Source organism: Centruroides sculpturatus, unplaced genomic scaffold (genome assembly GCF_000671375.1).
Source record: "Centruroides sculpturatus isolate CEXI.00-Female unplaced genomic scaffold, Cexi_2.0 scaffold1007, whole genome shotgun sequence".
NCBI classification, from domain to species: Eukaryota; Metazoa; Arthropoda; class Arachnida; order Scorpiones; family Buthidae; genus Centruroides; species Centruroides sculpturatus.
This window is the reverse complement of record NW_019385177.1, coordinates 144,188-166,153: the sequence shown is the minus strand read 5'-3', so window position 1 is coordinate 166,153 and position 21,966 is coordinate 144,188. Positions and strand designations below refer to the sequence as shown.

At 29.8% G+C, this 21,966-nt stretch overlaps 1 protein-coding gene across 2 annotated transcripts in view; it reads left to right on the top strand.

Annotated features, from left to right (window-relative positions):
- The window catches only part of LOC111635778 (tRNA (uracil(54)-C(5))-methyltransferase homolog-B-like), a 34,571-nt gene that overhangs the window by 704 nt on the left and 11,901 nt on the right, over nt 1–21,966 (top strand). Inside the window, exons 2-10 of one of the 2 annotated variants that reach the window (XM_023380847.1) lie at nt 200–318; nt 2,217–2,396; nt 5,692–5,746; nt 8,116–8,235; nt 14,394–14,493; nt 18,626–18,699; nt 18,777–18,920; nt 18,996–19,090; nt 20,472–20,686. In XM_023380847.1, the coding sequence (XP_023236615.1) occupies nt 215–318; nt 2,217–2,396; nt 5,692–5,746; nt 8,116–8,235; nt 14,394–14,493; nt 18,626–18,699; nt 18,777–18,920; nt 18,996–19,090; nt 20,472–20,686 (1,087 nt within the window). In that variant the 5' untranslated portion in view covers nt 200–214. Of the gene's footprint in view, nt 1–199; nt 319–2,216; nt 2,397–5,691; nt 5,747–8,115; nt 8,236–14,393; nt 14,494–18,625; nt 18,700–18,776; nt 18,921–18,995; nt 19,091–20,471; nt 20,687–21,966 lie in introns of those variants that run through there. The other variant, XM_023380848.1, reaches the window with a different exon arrangement.

The following is a 21,966-nucleotide window of genomic DNA, read 5'->3' as shown; positions in this document are numbered from 1 at the left end:
AGTTGCCTTTAAGATACTTAAAATGATAAATCGATAAGATACGCGTTATGATTTATTGTTTATGAATTTAATAAAAATTTATTTTATTCTTATATAAATTATTAATAAATATTACTTTACAAATATTAAAACTGTAATTTAATTATGTAATATTAAGAAAATGGATATTTTTGAAATTCATTTATATTTTTGACTACAGAGGGATTTTAATAAAATGGCGGCGCTGAGGAATGTCACATGTTTTAATAATTCGTTTCAAAAGTTAGTTCCTTCGTTTATGAAAAATGATATAAGATGGTTACGGAGTTCCAGAAGTAGGTAATTATCATTATCATTTCGATAAAACTATATCAAAATTGGAATATTGTACAATAATAGTTATCGGATATCGTCCCAAACAACTAACTCGAACAGATAGGTAAATAGCACAAGATTCAAATACATTCCTCAAAAGTGAAATTAGATAACCACGAAGGATTGCGCATAGCCACATGCACATATCAGTACTGGTAGAGGTGACAGAGCTATGCAAATAATGAAACGATCAAAGAACGATATGCATCAAACAGATGTCTGTTTCATCATGTAGAACGAAGTTCCTACAAAATGCAATAGGTGTTTGATGAGAGAGAGATCCGGCGAGGCTGCTGGACAGGAAAGGATGTGAATTCTGTTCAGACTGGTGAGAGTTCATCATGCAATGTGCAGTCCGGCATTATGTTGCTGGAACATTGTCGGATACAACTTGCAACAGTGGCCAAACCACAGGCCTCACAATTTGTGTGATGTACTGGTCTGATGCTGTCAGAGTACCAGGGCTGTCTGCTGATTGAACATGATTCCTAACCTAACCATAATGTACTTGGAGAAAAGGACATGTAGCATTCCCTGAGATACTGCCACACCTGTCCATGGCCATCATTCCTCCACAGACAGAAGTGGGGTTCATTTGTAAACAATACCTGATGCAATTCAGTGGTCCAGTTACCATGATGACAACACCAAGCCAGATATGCAACTGTGTATTGAGCAGTTAATGGCATCCTGGTTGCCGGTTGCCATGCATGCAGCCTGACTTTGTGTCACCGTCAACGGATGCATCTGTTGCAAATGGTTTGGGTGGACACCCAAACCATTTGCAACAGATGCATCCGTTGATGGTGACAAGCAACTTTAGATGTCACATTGTGGCAAACAGGTTATGCAAATGTGATTGATTGTAAATAAAATTTGATTTGATGATTAATAATTAACACTTGTCAAATAAAAAAATATTTTTCAGAAATGTATAGTTACTAAATATGAAACACAGTTAAAACATTAAATCTGAATTCAGTTTCTTCAATTTGAAAAATATTATGTTAACCATTGCAAATATTAAATATTGCACTAGGTTTTTATTTCACTTATTAAAATATTTTATTTTTCTTCTCCTACACTGTTTTAATTATTACTCTTATTTATTTTATGCAAGATATATATGAAATAATAACATATATCCTTGAATTACTTGACAATAGCAAAATAATACTACAAAATCAAAAAATGTATTTTAACTATATCATATGTCATTATTTTCAGTGAAATAATGCTTCACAAAGTTTTACAAGTCTGAAGTGATACGTTTAATAGCAAAAAATAGAGTCATATGATACAGTTAAAATATAATTTTTGATTTTGTAATGCAGTCTTCATATGTTGTTTGATTATTATAGTAACTTTATTCTAAACTTAAAATTATACAAATAGCTTTAGTGATCAACAATATTAGTGAGGTTGAGGCCGAAGTTTTAAACGTGAAAACGTGTACATCAGACATTCAGTGCCGTTTTCCTGTAAGCCTAGAAGTTTGACAATGGTGTTTGGATAGTCAGTGGAATCATGCTCGACATTCCAAACACCATTGTCAAACTTCTAGGCCTATAGGAAAGCGGCGCTGAATGTCTGACGTACACGTTTTCGCGTTTAAAACTTTGGCCTCAACCTCGCTAATAATAGGTAAAAAGTATAAATTTATGTATTACAATTGAAAGTTATGTCTTTATTAACATTCAGAGTAGAAAAGAGTGTGTTTAGTATACATGTTTAAAAGAAATATCTAGTAGTTGATGCTAATTATACAATTTTTATATCATTTTATATATAATAATTTAAATTATTGAAATTTATTTAAAAATTGTTTTATTCAATAATTGAGACCAAAATGTCTTTTCTAGTGTTGTTACAGTAAGAAAATTGAAAAGTAAACAAAAAGAATCTTTAATATCAAATGTAAAGGAATTAAAGAAAAAATCTGTCATTGAAAAGAGAATAGAGACTTCAGAGACTTTACTGCCAAAAGAGAAAATAAGAAAAGACTATGAAATTCAAGTTACTGTAGAAAATCAATATAGAAGGTGGGTAAATTATTATGTTAATGTATCTTTCTTATTGCATATTTGTGCATTAGATATCAAAGTTACATTGGAATATGTCCAAATATTGAGAACTCCTTATATTATTTAATATCTTTATGTAAGAATTTTGTTCTTTTGAAAACTGGTTTGATGAAATAACTTAAGTTTTGTATTTGGATTTTTGAGAAAATCATACTTAATATTTCTAGGGACATGACAGAACTTTATCATATTGTGATAGAATTGTGACATGAAGAATTAAAAATTTTTTAATTAGTATTATGCAGGGCTGTGGAGTCATGTAAAAATCTTCCGACTCCAACTCCAGCTCTGACCAGGGCCAGACATGTTACCGAAAGAGATGAGGAAATTCTGATGGCGTCACGTGACCTCAGAATAAAAGATTCAATAAAATAGAGTTCTAATAAAGATAGAGCGTAGAAACTTTTTATTTCAAAGCTAAAAGACTTCTCTAAGTAATATATAAATATGTATTCGATAATTTTTACTTTTCTGGCTGTTATATATAACAGAGGGAAAGTGTAGCACTTGGACAAAAAATGATCCCTCCCAAATTTTTACATTTTTGGACTCAGGACACCTTAAAATTTCGACATATGCAAAAGATTCGAGGTTTTTTCTATATGTGTGGATGTTAGACTGTGTATGTGGGCATGATTTTGTTCACCCTGTTTGGAGCCTAATAATTTTTGTGGTCAGAATGGTGAGAATTGGAGTCAGATGGTTTAACACAGGAGTTAGTTATTAAGCGTCAAAGTGGTTGAACTAAATATATGTCCCCGTATACATTCTAACATGTTAGGCGAGAACATCTTAACAGGTTTTACTGTACTATCATAAAATGACAAAAAAGCTTACTTTGAGGGTAGAGATGAGTTTTATTATTTTTTTTTATAGTATTAATGCCCCTTTATATGCAAGCTATAGTGCCACATTTCATTTCTTAAACTTTACCCATTTTTGAGATATTGTTTAATATCTCAGAACAGAAAATAAAGAAATTAAACAAATTAGATGCCAACACACACATGCGCAAATTTTTCCCCTTTTACTGACTTTTTTGAGGGGATCGAGAGGTCTCGAAATGTGTAGATTTGCAAAAAAAAACTTGGAGGATCAAATTTGACACGATTCCAATACTTTTCTGTTTTATATACATAACAAGTTGGGAAGTAAAAAAGGAGTCAGAGTCGGCAGATTTTTTGACAATTCCGACTGCGACTCCAGCTAAAACACCAAAATTCCATGACTCCGACTCCACAGCCCTGGTATTATGACATAAAATTATCTTTCACTCCATCTTAACCAAGTGCTGACATGATTGAATATGTATGTAAGGGTATGTGTGTGTAAGTGAGAGAGAGAAAATGTGTGTGTGATCAGAAGAAAATGTGCATGACACGAGAAGTCAAAAGTTATGGACTCCTATATTTTACTACATTTTTGGATTAATGGAAAATGGCAAAGTTAAATAAAAATCAATCAATCAATCAAATTTTGAGAACAAACAATTCCTTAAGTCAGATAGAAAAAGGTTTTGCTAATGCTCTGCCTCAATGAACTGTTATATGAATTCAAGAAGTAGATACTATTTATTTAAAAAAAATTATTATTTGTTGCATTATAGTTAATTCTAACATGCAGAAAATTTGTTAGAATGATAAAATATAAAAAATTGAAATTACAAAATTTTTAGTTTTTAATGTGTGTTTTTATAATAACCTGTTTATAAAATTTTTTAATTTAAGATTGTGTACATATTATTTTATATAAAATGAATGTATAGATTCATTCATATTTACAAAATGATCATCAGTTTAAGAGTTTCATTACATTAATAGTTAAAGGTTGATATTCTGATTTTGTTTTTGCTTGTCAACTTCTTTTTAAAAGTATTTTTATTTACTCATCACTTTCTATACTTTGATCTTTACATGATTTTATTCATTCTCAAGTATTGAAATTTATAGTATTAGCATTTGAGAAGGGATGAAATTATTTAGTAGATTTTATTTATTTGCATATGTAACAGCATGATTTTTATCCATGTGAAATCTTGAGCAAAATTACAAATGATAAGATCGATTTTTTAGATAATAAGTTTTTGATATTATTGATCTTCATTTTGATAAATTATAAAAGAAAGTTGAGCTATTACTATGGATTAGTTTAAATTAATTATTATATTATACAGTAAACTCTCACTTAACATCATTTTGTTATAATATCATTGAGGAAAGATACAACTACATTAATCATTTACAATAAAAATTGCTTATTGTGACATCATTACAATGCCAAGCTGCAATTTTTAATCATATTTTAATCTAAATAAAAATTTTGAATTGAAATTATGAATTCTGCCCCAGACCAGAAAACAGTTAATTGGGTCTCCAACTACTAAGCTTTTCATATCTGGTCTTACTTTTATTTATCTAACTCCATTTTTGAGATTAACAAAGGGCAGACAGATGACAATGGGAATGTATAGCGGCCCAATTACTGTTGTTGACTTTTTTTTATAAACTGTAAAATTGATTGTATGAGATGGAAAATAAATGCTGCATGTTACAAACATGATCCAAATTAGAGTAATGTTAATCAAATTATATCTTGTTTATATCAATTGACCCATGATAAACTTGGTTTTGTTAAATGTTATTTTGTTTAACATTGTCAATTGGTTCTCGGAAACTACAATGTTAAATATGGAGTTGCTGTATGTGTTTGAAACCAATATGACTATAAAATGTTCACTTCATTTTCAAAAAACATATGAATTTTGATTTTGTTAGTCAGTTTCCATAAATAGTGACATTCTGAGCCATGATATAAATAATTTAATATATCTTCAAATTTTCTCATCATTTTATTGCAGCCTTTTCAAGAAAGATGAGAAGGATAAAAGCTCTTTAAGTGTCGTTTTCTCAACAAAGTTATCACTGTAATCATAAATATTTCATCAATAAACAAGATTTTCTTTTAGAATATTGTTTTGAGATTGGCTCAGTTCACAATATTTAATTTTTTAAAATTATTTGATAAATATTAACAATAGTTATATTATTTTGTAAATTTTTTCATCCAATGGAGATTATTATTAAAATTAAAGACAAAGTCTGCCCATAAGTTATATTATATATTAATAGATTATACATATTGTAGTCAAATATGCATGGTACCAAATTTATTAAAATATTTTGTTTTTAGACATTTATTGTAAACATTTAAATGAATTAATTTTTAAATAAAATTTGTTGTTTTTATTTTTTAGACTTGCTGAAACTGTTACTCCTTTATGGAAGGTACCATATGAAAAACAACTGAAGGTATTTGATATGAATTACAGTATATCAGTAATTCAAAATAAAGTTTAAAGATAGGGTTTTTTTATTTTATGAAGTGATAGAATGTTTAATTTTAATAAAATTTAGGTTTAACAAATAAATTATTATATTCATATTTTAAATGGTGCCTAATTTTACAAAAAGGAGATATAAATGTAATAATTTTGAGTAATTTTCTACTTTAAATCATTTTATTATCCTTAAAACTACAACTTATTGCAAGCTGTTCTGAAGAAATCACAAAATTCAACACAGTTACATCCACTTCTTAGTACTTTTGAGCCTCCTGGCTCATCATCAATGACTAAAAATACAAAAACTATCCATTCAAAAATTCTTTTAAATTTTACTTGTTCTAAAAGTCAAATTCATTTTAAACTTGTTCAAACTTTAACTGTCTGAACAGACAAATTATGAATTTCAATATTGCCACCAGTGATGGAGATATAGAAAAGGTCAAGATTGGTTTCCTTTAATGAAAAAAAAAAAAGAAAGAAAAATCATCTATTACTGTGGTGGCATAGTAATAGAATTCAGTTTGTCAGATGGACCTTGAAGTTGAAGCTTTTTTATTACATATTATGACTGGTAGAAGCAGTGGAAAACTATATACAAAACAAAAAACATACTGAGTCATGAACAAAAAAAACCACTTTCCAACAAAGGTCATAAAAGATTATTTATGGGATAATACTGTTAATACTTGACAGTATATAGTATTCTCTCTTCATTTCATCACACTAAGGTTGTTGTGGTGTGAAGAGGATCCAAGTTGCACAATTATGCAGCTAGAATTTTAGCCCATTCCTAAGTCAAATACATGAATAACTGCTAATGCATCCTTGGTTGTCATTGGTCCAAACTATTTTCAGGCTAAAAGAGCACATGAATGTATCTACCAACCAGTCAAGCTTTTGTAATTTTGGTCAAATGTTGTGTTGTTTTATTCTGCTGAAATATGCTAAGCTGTTGATTGAATAATTTTTGTCATGAAGAGTGCAGATGTTACTCTTGGGTTTTGATGATGATGATGTAAAAGTGCAGGGTACATGCCATCAGTGCTTATACTGGCCTAAACCATAAAAGAATGTGGCTTTTACATCTTATGTGAAGAAGTTGCCATTTTTTGCCAAGAAAGTCATTAATCAGAAGAACAATGTCACCATACTTAATGATAAAAGTGGATTTACTGGACCATATTTTTTACTTGCTTCTAGTGATGTATGGTTCAACCCAAATGTATGTAAGTCCATATTAAACACATTTTTCTTGAAGATGCATTGAGGTAGGGTATGCTTTATCTTATATAAACTATACTTTGATTAGAGAATATATCTGCATTGATACTCAGTGACTTTTGGAATGTATTCTCACCAATTATATTAGATTTTCAGTTGTTATATACCAATTTGTCCAAATATGACAACAAACTATATGACATTCACATGAGCTGAAAATCTGTCTGCCTGGTGCCTTTTCAAACAATTGATTTCAATTAATTTGTATTTAGGTATACCATGAACTGTTAACTATGTCCAGTGGACAGCAGACACAAGAGTACATTTAAACACTTTTTTCAAACTGCTGAATTTATCACACAGTTCAGAACAGGTTTACCTTCTAGCATTTTATGGTCCTGTACTACTCTCAGTAAAGAACCTTAACTGAACTTGCTATTTGCTGCTACAAGTCATCTTTATTTGAATTTTTTGCCATATGAACAACTTAAGTCCCTGTTGCTGGCATATTTGTATATTTGACCTATAATTTTTTATGATTCTCTGTGAATATGTGGAGAAAATGTACAAGGAAAATAAGAGAAGAAACTATTGAGTGCATTAGAAAAACAGATTTTTATCCCTTTGTTTGGCAATTCAATTCAATTTAATTAAGACAATTTTTAAAGAAAATCAAAATATATTTTACTTTTTCAAAGGACAATATTGTACAATACATTAAAACATTGAATTGATAAAAATCTAATTTAAAATATTTCAGTTGTAGAGAAAAATTTGTAAAATTGAAAATTCAATATAATTAATATAAATCTATCCTAACCCAGTAATAAGGAAGTAAGGGACTTAATACACTTATAATAATAATAATTACAAGATAAATATAAGATATATTCAATAAGATAATTATTATAAGTATACATTTTTTATTTGTCGTAAAACTTTACTTTCTTAAGAATACAGAAATATATACACTATCTAAGTGTGGTTGTTATTGATAATTATTTAAGATTTTCATATTTATTGAAATAAAGTATAAACAAAAATTTTGAAATTTTAATTAAATTTTACTGAAATTTACTCATAATTTTGTTTATCTGAATATTTGACTATTAGATAAAATATGACCTTTGTGTGAAGAAGTTAAAAAGTATAGCACATCTAATGAGACAAAATAACTGTAAGAATATTCCATCTCATGGTCTTCCATGCCCAATAAAAGCAATTAAGTCATCAGTAAGTAGTATTATAGGTTTTATGATTAAAACAATAACAATTATTCCAAAGAAACTAATTTTAATTTTTATAAATATTATATAAATTAAATCTTTTCCCTTACTTATAGCAAAATATACTAAATTAAATAAATATATTATCTACAAAAATTTAAAAAGCATGAATTTTTAATGACAAGAGCAATATTTTATTCAGAATTAATCATAAAATAGTACAAAGAGCATTTTTGTCTACCATAGGTTTCATCACTTTAAATTGAACAAAAAGATTGTTTTGATTTTGAAGTTTAAAATAACTGCACTGGCAACAATATAAATAGATAATTTTAAAAATAAACTTTTCGAATCATTTAATGTAAATTTAACAAAATAATAATAGTAGTACTAGAGTATAGAAAATTAATATCTGTGTTACAATGCCTACATTAAAAGCATAGTTAAAGGAACATAAGGAAAACTCAAACCAAGCTGGCCACTCTTGTCGAGTCTTATAGAATGAAGCAGAAGTTTAAAAATGTGAAAAACTTATTATTTCTCCTCATCCAATCCAAAACCTTAACCATAATATACTCTATATTCATTAACAAACTTACATATATTATACATAAATGATACTGGTAATATTTTATATGCCTTACTCTATGGTACTCTTAATTAATTTAATGCACTCTACTCTAGTACTATTATTATTATTATACAGTTATTGGTAGGTTATACTCAGTTGATACCAGTGGCTATGTACTAAACTGGACCGGAGTCAAGGCATAGCAATCAAAAACTAAAATTAAATAAGTGTGTTAGTGTCTGTATTCAGGAATTTCCTAATAATATGGCATGTATTCAATATAGTGGCCTTCTGTAGTGTGATGTATGTATATCTATTCAATTGTAATGTTCCCAGGCTTTTGTGTAGTGTGTATGGTATCACACCTGTACAGGAGAGAACGACAGGTACAATAAGCCCTCTTTCTATTCTCCACAAATGCTTTATATTCTGGGCGAGTTCTGTGTACTTGCTAATTTTTTCAGTGCATGTGTTTTGTACATTGTGAGTGTTTGGAATGGTTATGTCTATAATGTATGTGATTTTATTGTGTTTGTCAATGAGTGTGATGTCTGGTCTGTTGTGGTAAATTGTTTTATCTGTGATTATGGCTCTGTCGTAGTACATTTTGTGTGTGTTGTTTTCCAATACTGTTTGTGGAATATACTTGTAGTATGGTTCGTGAATGTCTAATAATTTGTGTTTCTTTGCAAGCTCTTGGTGTATTATATTTGCTACTTGATTATGTCTGTGTAAATAATCTGTCTGTGCCAAGAGCTTGCACCCAGAAGTGATGTGTTGTATAGTTTCTGGCATGATGTGACATTTTCTGCATGTGTCATTTGTGAGTGTTGTATCTTTGAGTATGTGTTTTCTGTAGTTTTTAGTATTTATGACCTGATCCTGTATGGCAATCATGAATCCTTCCGTCTCCCCAAAGAGGCATCCCCATCTAACCAGCTGTTTGACGCAGTTTTGTCAACAAAATCCTGGGCAGGTCATAAGGATGCCTGCCATGGAGTGCCTTTCGAGCCCACGATTGCTTGATGGTGTCTATGCTTTTTATATGTTGTGTCATGTCTGTATGATGTGAGTGTAAGTTTAATGGTGTGTTATTTGAGTCTGCTAGAGTTACTGCTTTATGTAATTGTGATGTTTCTTGTTTCTGTAGAAAAACTATCGCAGTTACTGTATTTGTTTGTAGTGAAGGTTAACTATGTCAATCAGGCTACTTCCGCCATCTTTACGTGGAAGAGTTAATCTTTCTGTGGCGGATTTAGACTGATGTTGTTTATGCTTAGTAAGTGTTGTTCTTGTTTTCCTTTGGAGTTGCTCGAGATCTGTGTGAGTCCAATGTATAACTCCAAAAGAGTATGTGAGTACTGGGATGACATATGTGTTTATTGCTTTAACTGTGTGTTTTGCATTTAGCTGTGTTTTGAGAATGGCATTTAACCTACTTTGGTATTCTTTAATTAATCTTTGCTTTATTTGTGTATGTTCTGTTAGTTTGGCCTGTTGGAATCCTAAATACTTGTAGAACTTGCCCTCTTCCATGGATTCAATAACGTCTCCATTTCCAATTGCAAAATCTTCTTTCATCAGGATTCCTTTTTCTATGTGAAGTGTTTTGCATTTGTCTAAGCCAAACTCCATTTGTATGTCCTTGGTGTATGAGTGTGTGATTTGTAGGAGCTGCTGAAGTTGTTTCTGTGTGGATGCATAAAGTTTTATGTCGTCCATTTACATGAGATGTGACAGCGTAAACTGTGTTGTTTTTTTTCATGTCTGATATTGTAGTCATATTGCGTGTTGTTTAACATGTTGTTGGATAATGGGTTCAGGGCTAGGCAGAACCATAGAGGACTCAAAGAATCTCCTTGAAAAATTCCTTGCCTAATGAATATTTCGTTTGTATGGAAGTGTTACTAACCCTGAGATGCAGTGTTGTTCTTCAGTGCTGCATAGTGTTTTGGAAGAATGCAATGAGTGATGGATGTATTTTGTACATATGTAGAATATGTAGCAGCCAACTGTGGGAACACTGTCGAATGCTTTTCTGTAGTCTATATATGCCATGTGTATGTTTCTGTGTTGTTTGTGTGCTTGCCATAGAATGACTGAATCTATTAGTAACTGTTCTTTGCATCCCCTGTGATTTCTACAGCAACCTTTTTGTTGTTCTGTAAGAATGTCTTGTTCTTCAACATGTTTGTATATTTTGTTTGCAATGCAGGATGTCAATAATTTGTAGAGTGTTGGAAGACATGTAATTGGTCTGTATTGTGTGGGGTCTGTGGTTTTGTTGTTTTTAGGTTTCATGTAGGTGATGCCCTGAGTAAGAAATTTTGGCATGTCTTGTGGATTGATGATGATGTGTGTTAGATGTTTAGCTAGTTCCTGGTGCAGTGATGTAAACTTTTTGTACCAGAAATTGTGAATGTTGTCTACACCAGGTGTCTTCCAGTTGTGTGTTCTGTTAACAGCGTAGCGAATGTCGTGTATGTTTATTTCAGCACAGGGCATAGTTGGTATGTTATGCAAGTTTCTGTTCTCCTCCTCGATCCAGCCTGCATCAGCATTGTGTGTAACAGCATTGGACCAAAGAGAAGACCAATAAGTTGTGAGTTCTTCTTCTGTTGGTGTGCCACTGTGCTGTGTATCAGTGTTTGTTTTGGTACTGATTTGTCTGTAGAAAAGTTTTTCATTGTTTGTGAATAATTTATTTTGTTGTTTTCGTAGTGTACATGTTTTGTATCGTTTGAGTCTACGTGCTTTGGCTGCGAGTTTTTGTTTTAGTGTATCGATGTATTCTGTAATGTGTGTGTTGTGATGTTCATGTTTTGTGTTGTGTTTTGATTTTTTTGAAAATGTTTTTGAGTTGTTTCTTTAATTTGGGTGTTATGTTGTTTTTAGTGTATTGTGTCAGCCTGCCTAATTGATGTCTAATGTCATTTATTTGTGTTTCTATTCTTCTCTGCCAGGCAGGCTTGTGATAGAATTGTGTTTTGTGTTTGTCTGTCTGCAATTGTATTTTTAGTCCATGGTGTGTTACTACTGTGACTGCCCCAGCATAAACTAATGTATGAATGTCTGAGAGTGTAGAAATTGAATGAATGTAGTTTGGTAGTAAGTGAGTGTTTACATAATTTAGTGTTTTTCCTACTACCTTTGACGTGTTGATTTTCAGTATTCATGGTGTTTGTGTGGGATCTGTGCCTGTATATTTACTGACTGTTTCCTGAAATATAAGTGAGAGTGTATTAACTAAATCTATATCTATGTTATCAGTGATGGATGAGGAAGTGTCTATAGTATCATTAATGGTAGTTGTTGTATGTGTACTATTATCAATGCTTGTTGCTGGATTATCCTGACAAGTTACGTGATCTTCATTAGTAATGTTAAATGTTTCTATCTGTTGATGTATTTGATCAGCAACCTGTTGTTTGATATGTTCAAGTGTTGTTTGTGGGATAAGGTTGTTGTGTATAATTGTTCTTTTTTTGATCAACAACCCTTTGTTTAGTGACAGTGAGGTGAGGATATTGTTGTGTGAATGTATGGTATAGTTGTTGTCTGTATGCTGTCATGTTTGTTTCGAGATTTGTGATTGTGTAGTAAGTACGGATGATAAACTCGTTCACTTCTGATGTCCATTTCATTCGTTGGTGTGTTTTTCCAGCCTTTGTGGTCTGTGGATGCATTGCCACAGAAACACCAAGGCTAGGTTAGTTCCTCACATCTGTTGAGGGCATTGAAGTAGCCATGCTTGGGCCGGTGCTGCTTTCATAAACCAGTAACCAAGGGAGACTGGAGCCTATTTTTCGAACGTGAGCCTCTGCCTAATATTATTATTATTATAAATTCACTGAAGAGTTATGGTGGAAAATAAAAGGATAAATTTTGGTATTAAGCTTAACAGAATTGTTTAATTATTAATTTTATGTCATGTATATGCTTCATTATATCACAACTGAACTACCAATAAAGAATGAGACAAAGCTCAAGATAATATAAAAAAATTTAACACTGACATTACTATTCAAATATCAACATTTACGTTAAATAATTGAATAATAAAATTTTTAAAATCATACGTTTATCTTGTTGCTGTAATTTCTAACTTTAAAACTGAATACTTCCTACGTGCAAAATTGCTTATTACATGTATCTTTACGTTATTATTAATTTTTGATAAAATGTTGTTCATTTAATAAAACTGTGTGTGTTTAGTTTTCAATATCAAACTAGCATTTTATTATTTATTGGGTTGTTTGGAAAGTAATTTTGCTTTTTTTCATGAAAAAAAAAATTTCTTATAATATGTAAATATTTTATTGAATTATATATTGACCATTTTGGTCCAATACCTGTTTCCATCTTTCTGGTAGTAGCACAATTTCCACAGTCACAAAAGTTTTGATCTTTGCTTACAAAAAACTGATCTGAGTGATTTTAGACATCCTCATTTGAAGTAAATGTTTTACTGTTTAAAAAATTTTGTAAAGATCAGAACAAGTAATAATCTGAGGGTGCCAGATCTGACAAATACAGTGGGTGGGATAACACATCTTATCCAAGCCGTAACAGTTTCTGATGAGTTACCAAACTTGTGTGAGGTTTGGTATTATCATGTTGAAACACTGCATCTTTTCTGTTGATCAATTCTGGCCTTTTCTGTTTGCTGGTATCACTCAATTTGTCCAATTGATGCAGTACACTTTTGAATTAGTTGTGGAATTGTCTGATAGAAGCTCGAAAAAAACAATTTCCTTAAATCCCACCAAACAGAGAGCATCACTTTTTTTGATGAATATTGGTTTTTGAAATGTTTTGAGTCAGCTTGTCTCTTCTACTCCATGATCGCTTGTGTTTGACATTGTTATAAACATTCCATTTTTCGTCACCAGTTATGATTTGTTTCAAAAATGGATAATTTTTTTGACATTCAAGAAGCAAGTCACAGATGTCAATGCAACAGAGCAAATCTCTCTCCTTAAGAACAAGCAAATCTCTCTCCTCCATATATCAAGCTTTGAAACAAAACCAAGTCATTTCAACTGATCATAAATAGTTGAATTTGACAAATTTAATCTCTTGGAAATTTCTCATGTTATGATTCAGTGGTTTGCTTCAATCAATATCTTTATTTCGTCTTCACTGGCTTCAACTGGCCTTCCAGAATGTAGTACATCTTCAATATCGAAATTGCCAGAATGAAATTTTTCCAACCAGTTTTAACACTGATGTTCTGTCAACACATCTCTATACACATCACACAATTTTTTTCTTGCTTGAACAGCATTTTTATTTTTTGGTAATAAAAAAGCAAAATATGCTGAAAATACTGTTTTTGATCTTCCATATTTGATGAGACATCAAAAAAGACAGTTTTTACAAATAAAACTTGAAATGTCAGCTGTCAAAATATTGATATATAATGACAATATGGTTTAAAATGAAGTTGGTAGGTAAAAATACAATTAATCCCTATGGAGGTAAAAAAAAAATAATTTCTTTCAAACAACCCAATAGCATACTTTATATTTATAACTGAAACAATGATATATTTGTAAATTTATTCCATAAGTGATAACCTTTTTCTTTTTTAGCCTGTTGTTGATAATTACAGAAATAAAGATGAATTTAGCATACGACCTAGTCCAGATGGTAATATGAAAACAATTGGATTTTTTATTGGAAGTCCTGCTGGTAAATTTCTTTTAAATCTTTATTTGTGATACACAAACGTTTATTTTTTGTAATAAAAATATTTAATGTAAAGATTTTAATATAACATTATATGAACTGATTAATTATCTTTTCATTTTAATGAAATGATTAGTATAAAAATTTGTTACCGTGCATTCTTTAATCTTTTACCATATAATAATATATATTGCAAAAACTTTGAAAAGTAATAATCTTTTAAGATCTATTTTCTCTTTTATTAATTTTTAAAAATATATATTTGATATAAATTTTAATTAACTTTATATATCAGACATGGGCAAATGCAGCTCTTTTTGAGTTACATGCAGCTCTTGCTGAAAGTGTTAATTTCTGCTTTTTATTATTATTTTTACAATTTTATTTCCACAATTTTGTGAAAATATGTTTATTAAAAAAATTTAATATTTGTTTTATATAATATTTATATTATATAATAAAATCGCGGTACAGAACTTCAGTACAGAATAAAAAAAGTACAGAACTGCGGCTCCCATCCATTTTGCATAACCTACATTTCGGCTCCGACTGAACTCTTGTTTGCCCAATCCCCTGTTTTATATATATATATAATTGCACTGACTGATTAATTATTAAGATATAGAGCAATGTTCTTTTTGTATTTATATATGTTATATAGATAGATGTTACAGGACTAAACATACAGAAGTTTGTTTTGTGTGTATACAGTATGTTGGGTTTTGCCTGGATCATTATAGTTATATGTCTTTTAACAATTGACTGTGATCATTGTACTTATATAAACTGTGCCAAGGCTTTAGAATCGAGCATTAAATCGTCTACATTTAGTCCTGATAGTAATGTCTAAGTTTCCAAAAGAATATCAACTTTAAGCATATGCATTGAAAATGTCAATGATGAAGAAGAGAAATGGGATTGCAAAGCCATAAATGTCTGTTCTGACAAAATGGGTTATGATGCCATCGTCACGCTTCATCAACAATTGGATGATGATGCTAATGGAAATATAGACATTGCTGAAAGTTACAAATTTTTAAGATACAAACTTCAATGTGAAAATGGATACGATAGACTAATATATTTATCATTATGATAGATCGTAATGATAAATATATTAGTGTCGATGAATTGTGGCAGTTTTGGACTACATCAGAAGTTCATCATTGGACAATAGAGGAGACAATTGAGTGGTTGGTGTCATCAGTTGAATTGCTACAATATGTAAAAAATTTTCAAGAAAATGCTGTTACTGGAACAACTTTACCAACAAATATGCATTTTTTAAATTCTGTTTCAGTATTAAAGATTCCATTCATAAACATAAAATTGCTTTGAAAGCAATGGATATTGTTTTTTGGACCATCAAGACAGCACAATTATGTGAAAGATGTTATTCTTTTTTTTTTCTTTGGTCATTGATATTGGAGGATGCTGGTTTGTTTATGTGCAGCATTTGTGTTTGAACATATTTATGCTCAAACACACGTGTGAAATGATGACAGATATGGAGAGTTTACAAAGGGCTGAAGAAACACTTTTAGAAGTTCAAAAAGAATTGGACAAAGCTAAAATGGAACATGAAAGTGTTATGCAGTAGAAAAAAAATTTAGAACAAAGGTTACATGAAGAAATTAGTATTGAAGAGAGAGATAATCTTGATACTGTGCAATCTAGATTACAACAGTTAGAACAACAATTACAAAATACATGTTATATTCTTCTACAAGCAAATTTTTTTAAAGTTTAAAGATACATATCTTTATTTCTGTATATATCTTTGAAAGAATCTATAAAAATCTTTTAGTTTTTCACAAAAATTTTTATAGAGTTATCAGTTTATTTGATTATGGTGAATAATAAAATAATATTCCATTGCAGATTGAAATGCATTTTATTATTATTATTATTTTCTCCCAAAAAAAAAATAAAATAAAATTTTAAAATTATATTTCAGCTCATGGTTATTTTTCTTAAGAAGATATGTTATAAAAATTAATGTAGGCCTTAATTTGTTAATTTTTACAATACGGATATGTAGACTAAGGAGAAACTAATGAAGAAACAAAATGCTATTTATTAATATAGTAACATTTTTCTCTTTGATTTGTAAAATTTATTCATACCCTCCTCACTAAAGATTAATATTTCTGTGGATGTTTAACAAAAAAAAAGTGCTATTCAGTTATTCTTTGACTTGGAATTTCTAAGATTTGTTTTTAGTTGCATAGGTTTGAGAACAATCTTTCTGTTGCTATTGTGATAACAGGCAAAATGGTTTGAATTTTCAAAAGTTTCCTTACACTAAGGAATACTTCACTTCCTTCATAAATGTTCACTGTTTCGAAGATGAGGTCGTCATTTTTTAAGCAGCTCTTTATTTTGAACTTCATTTGTTATATGCTATACTCTTAAGGAAGTTAGTGTTTAACATCTGATCTGATAATTTAAATTTTATGATGAGATATTGGTTATCTGAAAAAACATTTTATTGATATTAAAAGACTAATTTCTTTAAAGGTGTAATGTGTGATAAGTGAAGAGTCCTCTCTTTTCATTACAATCTCTGATTCTTCTTTGTCATATTGTTACTTCTGCTATGAATTCATCTTTATTGATGCATTCAAGGACATAAGTTTTGTTCAGGACTTGACAATTGGCTTCATTAAAGTTTGAGCCTTTGAGGTAACAGAGTCAAAATTGTTAAGAATTTCACCATGCATAATAAATCTAGATTCAATATGATTGTTAAATACATCTAGAAATGGTATAAACACTAGAAATGGAGTCATATGGTAATGTATTTCTGGCAATTCAACTTCAATGTTGGTTTGGTATTACTGCTTCTTACTTAATTTTAGAACATTGAGAGCATTGTGATCTTCCATTAAAAAATTTGCTTTCTCAAATATATTGAAAAACATTTTGTTGGCTAACTCCCACCTGTTTTTTTCAGTTCCTTTTTATGGAATTTTTTGCAAGTAGCACAACTTCAGCCAGATCCTCTTGCTAAAAGAAACACACACACACACAAGTGTTATGCTACCAAATCATTCTGGCATGTCCTGCTAGAAAGAAAGATTTGGCAACAAATTTCAAATTTGAAAGTTTAATGGTATTTATTAGTTGGAAAACATCAGCTTTTGTATTTTACAACTGAGAAGATTTTCTCAGTCTTCTGTCTAGTTTTCGTGAAGCTTGCAATGTCTTGACACAGATTTGTGGCATTCAGTCTACATGGTTTTTTTAATTTTGAGTGCTTTTTTCTTGGTAATAAAATAGTAAGTGATTCAGCTATGGTTTCTTGCAGAATAGCCTGTCATTTAAAAGAATTGAAAAAGTTATATTAGATTTAATAGTTTTCAAGCAATTTTGAATAGTTGAATGTTACTGGCTGAATTTTATAGCAAGATTAAGGCTGTGACAAGGACAATGAATATAAACAGCTAAGGGTGTTCTGTTTGAATGTAGACTTAGCCCTATGCATTTTCCCACTTATGGCTGCCACTCTATCATATTCTTGATTGTATAGATAAGATGCATCATTGTCATTTTGATGCAAAAATTTGATTGTAGTTCTGATTAAGTTGTATTGTATGGAAAACATTCATAATAATAAATAAAAAGTTGCTTTTTTATTGTAATTATTTTTATTTTATTTATTGCTTCAAATAATAAATATATAAATTAACATATATAGAAGTTTATAATTTATAAATATAGAAAAATTTAAACTGTTTAGAATTGTAAATAGTTCTTTAAAGTATTATGTTAAAAACTAAATAAATAACAAATATTTACTTAATTATCAGGATGGCAGTTAATTATCACACTTGTACAAGAAACACTAAATTAAAAATAAGTGTCTTCACTCTTCAGTAGTTAATGAAAGCTTTGGAATAATCATCTTTTTTTACTGAGACTCTTTGTCCACCTCTATGTTATTGCTGAATGCCAAAGGTGTGAAAGAACAAAAGATGAAGACACTTTTATTTTTATTTTATTGTTTCATCTACATGTATGATAACTAAGTAAATCAATTTTTAAACATTAACTTATATAATCAAATGTAAAATTTTATATTTAATTCATAATTTATTAATATATACAATTATAATTTAATTGTAAATTACAGAATATAAAAACGTTGTTTGTGTTGGTCCAGATTATTTAAATAACATAAAACAGTCTCACAAGAAAGTAGTTCAGGTTTGAAAAATTAATGTATTTAATTGTAAATAGAAAAACTAAACTTTATTGCTTAAAAAATTCAAACTAATTTACAGCATCTTCAAAATTACATAAATGATTCTGCATTGGATGCCTGCATAGATCTTAAAAGTGGTCATTGGAAGAATCTTGTCGTCCGTTCAAATATTCATGACGATTTAATGGCAATTATTGTCATGCACCCACAAAATTTGTCATTGGTTTGTGTCTAATTTGAATTATTTTTTATTATTATTTTAAATTTGTTTGAACATAACATCATCTTTCTTCTATAGGAAGAATTAGAAAATGAAAAAAATAAATTAAGAACTTATTTTACCATTGGGGAAGGAAAAGAATGTAATTTAAAATCATTATATTTCCAGGCTTGGTGAGGTTTGTTAAGATTACAATAAGATAATACAGAATGATCCAAAATAATTGCTTCTGAAATTTTTCTAAAATTAAAATCATTATTAGTCATGTTCATAATTACTTAATGATGATTGAGTTTTCATGTAAAAGATATTCATATAATTATTTGAAATTATAAAGAAGCCAGAATATACATTATCCAGTTGTTGGGCTGCAATTTGAAAAAATTGTAGACCTATAAATTCCCACTGTTGTCCATCTGTTTGTCTTTCCTTAATCTCTAAAGAGATTAAATCAGACCAGACATGGAAACCTTGGGGCGGGAGACCCGTATTAACAATAAACGAACTTTCAATGCAAACTAGAAGTCGTGTTACTTCAATTTTAAACTTTTCTTTTGAAAGCAGTTAATAGATGACTGGCACAACTTGCTGAAGGAAAAGTATGATGTACAGGGGCAAGCCACTGCTAATTTGTGGTGGAGAGCATATATTTTAAATAAAATACATTAAAAATTGCAGCCTGGCATTGTGACCATGTCACAATAAATAATTGCTTGTTTAAAATACTTCATATTTAAAAAACACCTTAATGATTAATTATCATTTATTAAGACAATTTTCAATTTGCACTGGTATAGTACTGATGCATGTTGATATTTTAAAGTAATATTTTAGGAAAAGCTTTTGCAATTTATTTGGATCACCATAATTTATATATGTATATTGCTTAATATGAAATATTATCATTATACATAGCCTTCCAAAATGAATGCTGCAATTTTAAGTTATTGTAATTATATTAATTATTAATCAAGATGTATGTGAAAATCACAAATTGATAGAATAACTGTTCAAGTTTTATCTCCCATCGGCATTGAAATGTCTTTTTTGTCTACTGCTTCTAGGAAGCACCATAAATGAAAATGGCAACTTCACAACAGAGAAAGCATTTTATATTTTGCAGTTTGCAAAGTCAGAATCACTTGTCATTGTGCAATACAAGTAATTGCATGAGCTGTAGAATTGTGGCTGCTGTGGGAGGAGTGACAATGGATATGCTAAAGCAAGTGTGAAAAGAATTTTAGTATCAGTTGGATATGTGCTGTGTGACACATGGTGAACATATTGAGAAATTATAATGACCAAATGGGAAACTTAGTCAGATTTCCAATGTTTTAATGTATATTACATTCTCAGATAATAATTAACACGATTTCAAAAATTTTAAATGGTAACATTCTTTTTGGAAGATCTTATATAATTAATCAGTTATCAATTAATAGTAATTACCATAAATTTATTTTATTTAGAAATTTATTATACTACTAATGCTGAGATTTTATATTATTGAAATATCATATATTATATTTTTATATATTAAAATTTATTTTACAGTCCTCATACAAGGTGTACTCATGAACAAGCTCCATTTGAACTTATATATGGAGAACCTTACATTGTAGAAAATGTTGATAATCTGAAATTCAGAATATCTCCAGAATCATTCTTCCAAGTAAACACGGCAGCAGCTAAAGTTTTATTTAACACTATAATTGAATTGGGCGATTTTAGTGAGAATTCTACAGTCTTAGATGTTTGTTGTGGAACAGGTGAGAATTTTTTCTTTTTAATATAATTTAGGAGGTAATTTAAACAATGTAAAACGACTTGCTGCAAGAATAATGATTGGAATATGGCTGCTTTCTGTTGTGGTCATACTTTCCTGTTATAATAGCAAATTAACATCATTCATGACATCTCCAATTATTGATTTGGTACCCAGAACTGTACAGGAATTAGCCTTAACAGTTAAAAATGGAGAATACGTGTGTGGTGTTTTACCAGGTGGACCGATTCAGAAATACATCATGGTAAAGATTTTTCAATATGATCTTTTAAAATCTAAATTCTTCACTCGTGTCTTTAGAAAATGTATTAATACAAATAAACTTAAAAAGATTAAATATTAGAATTACGTATGAATTTTGCTGTAGTTTTTAATTTTATTTGCTTTTATAAATTCTAAATATATTTATGTGACGTATTTTCCTACAGATTACTTGCGAATTTTCTATGTTAATTAAAAAGACAATTTGAAATAGGTTATGCAATATGGCTGGTTATGTGCCGTTTTTAATTGCAATTATATACTGGTGCCTATTTAACATTGTATGCTCCCATGGAAGCGAAGTAAAGATTAAATTAATTATGCGAGTTTTTTTCGCAACTTTTTGTGGAATTATACGCTATCGTAAATTATAGGCAGGAAAACACTGTACATTTATTCATAATTGTTATTTTATGCATTGAAAAATGTCTATTAGAATAACGTATTCATGACCATCGAGAGAGAGGTCATGGAGACGATTGTCTGAGTCCTAACTCTTACCAAAATTTTAACTAAAGACGAAATGTCTGCCTCATTTTCAATTGATTACTCAACCTTCAACTTCGAATTTTTACATTGTGGAGGTCCTTCCATCTGTTGATAGACTGCAACTACTAGGTGAATCGTCAGAGGGGCAGAGGGCAAAATACCTTGATCCTGCCTCTCCACTTCTGGTTAACCCTGACACAATGGATCTTTGAGGCCTTAGTGGTGGGTGACTTCAGATAAAAATATTAACTGTAAAACATCGCACTAGAGCAATTTAACGCTTCCAATTAATTATATATTTAATTTGATACATGTTTGTAGAAAAGAATAGAGCATATATATATATAGGGGAGATCGGGGCAAGATCGGCATGTTAAGCTTTACTTAAATTTTGTGTAATAAATACTGCTGTAAACTGAAAAAAAAGCTTTGCATATTGTCTATTGGAATGTTACCTTACTATAGAACTGGTTAAAATCAGTTTGGAAATAAAAATAATTAAAATAATTACAA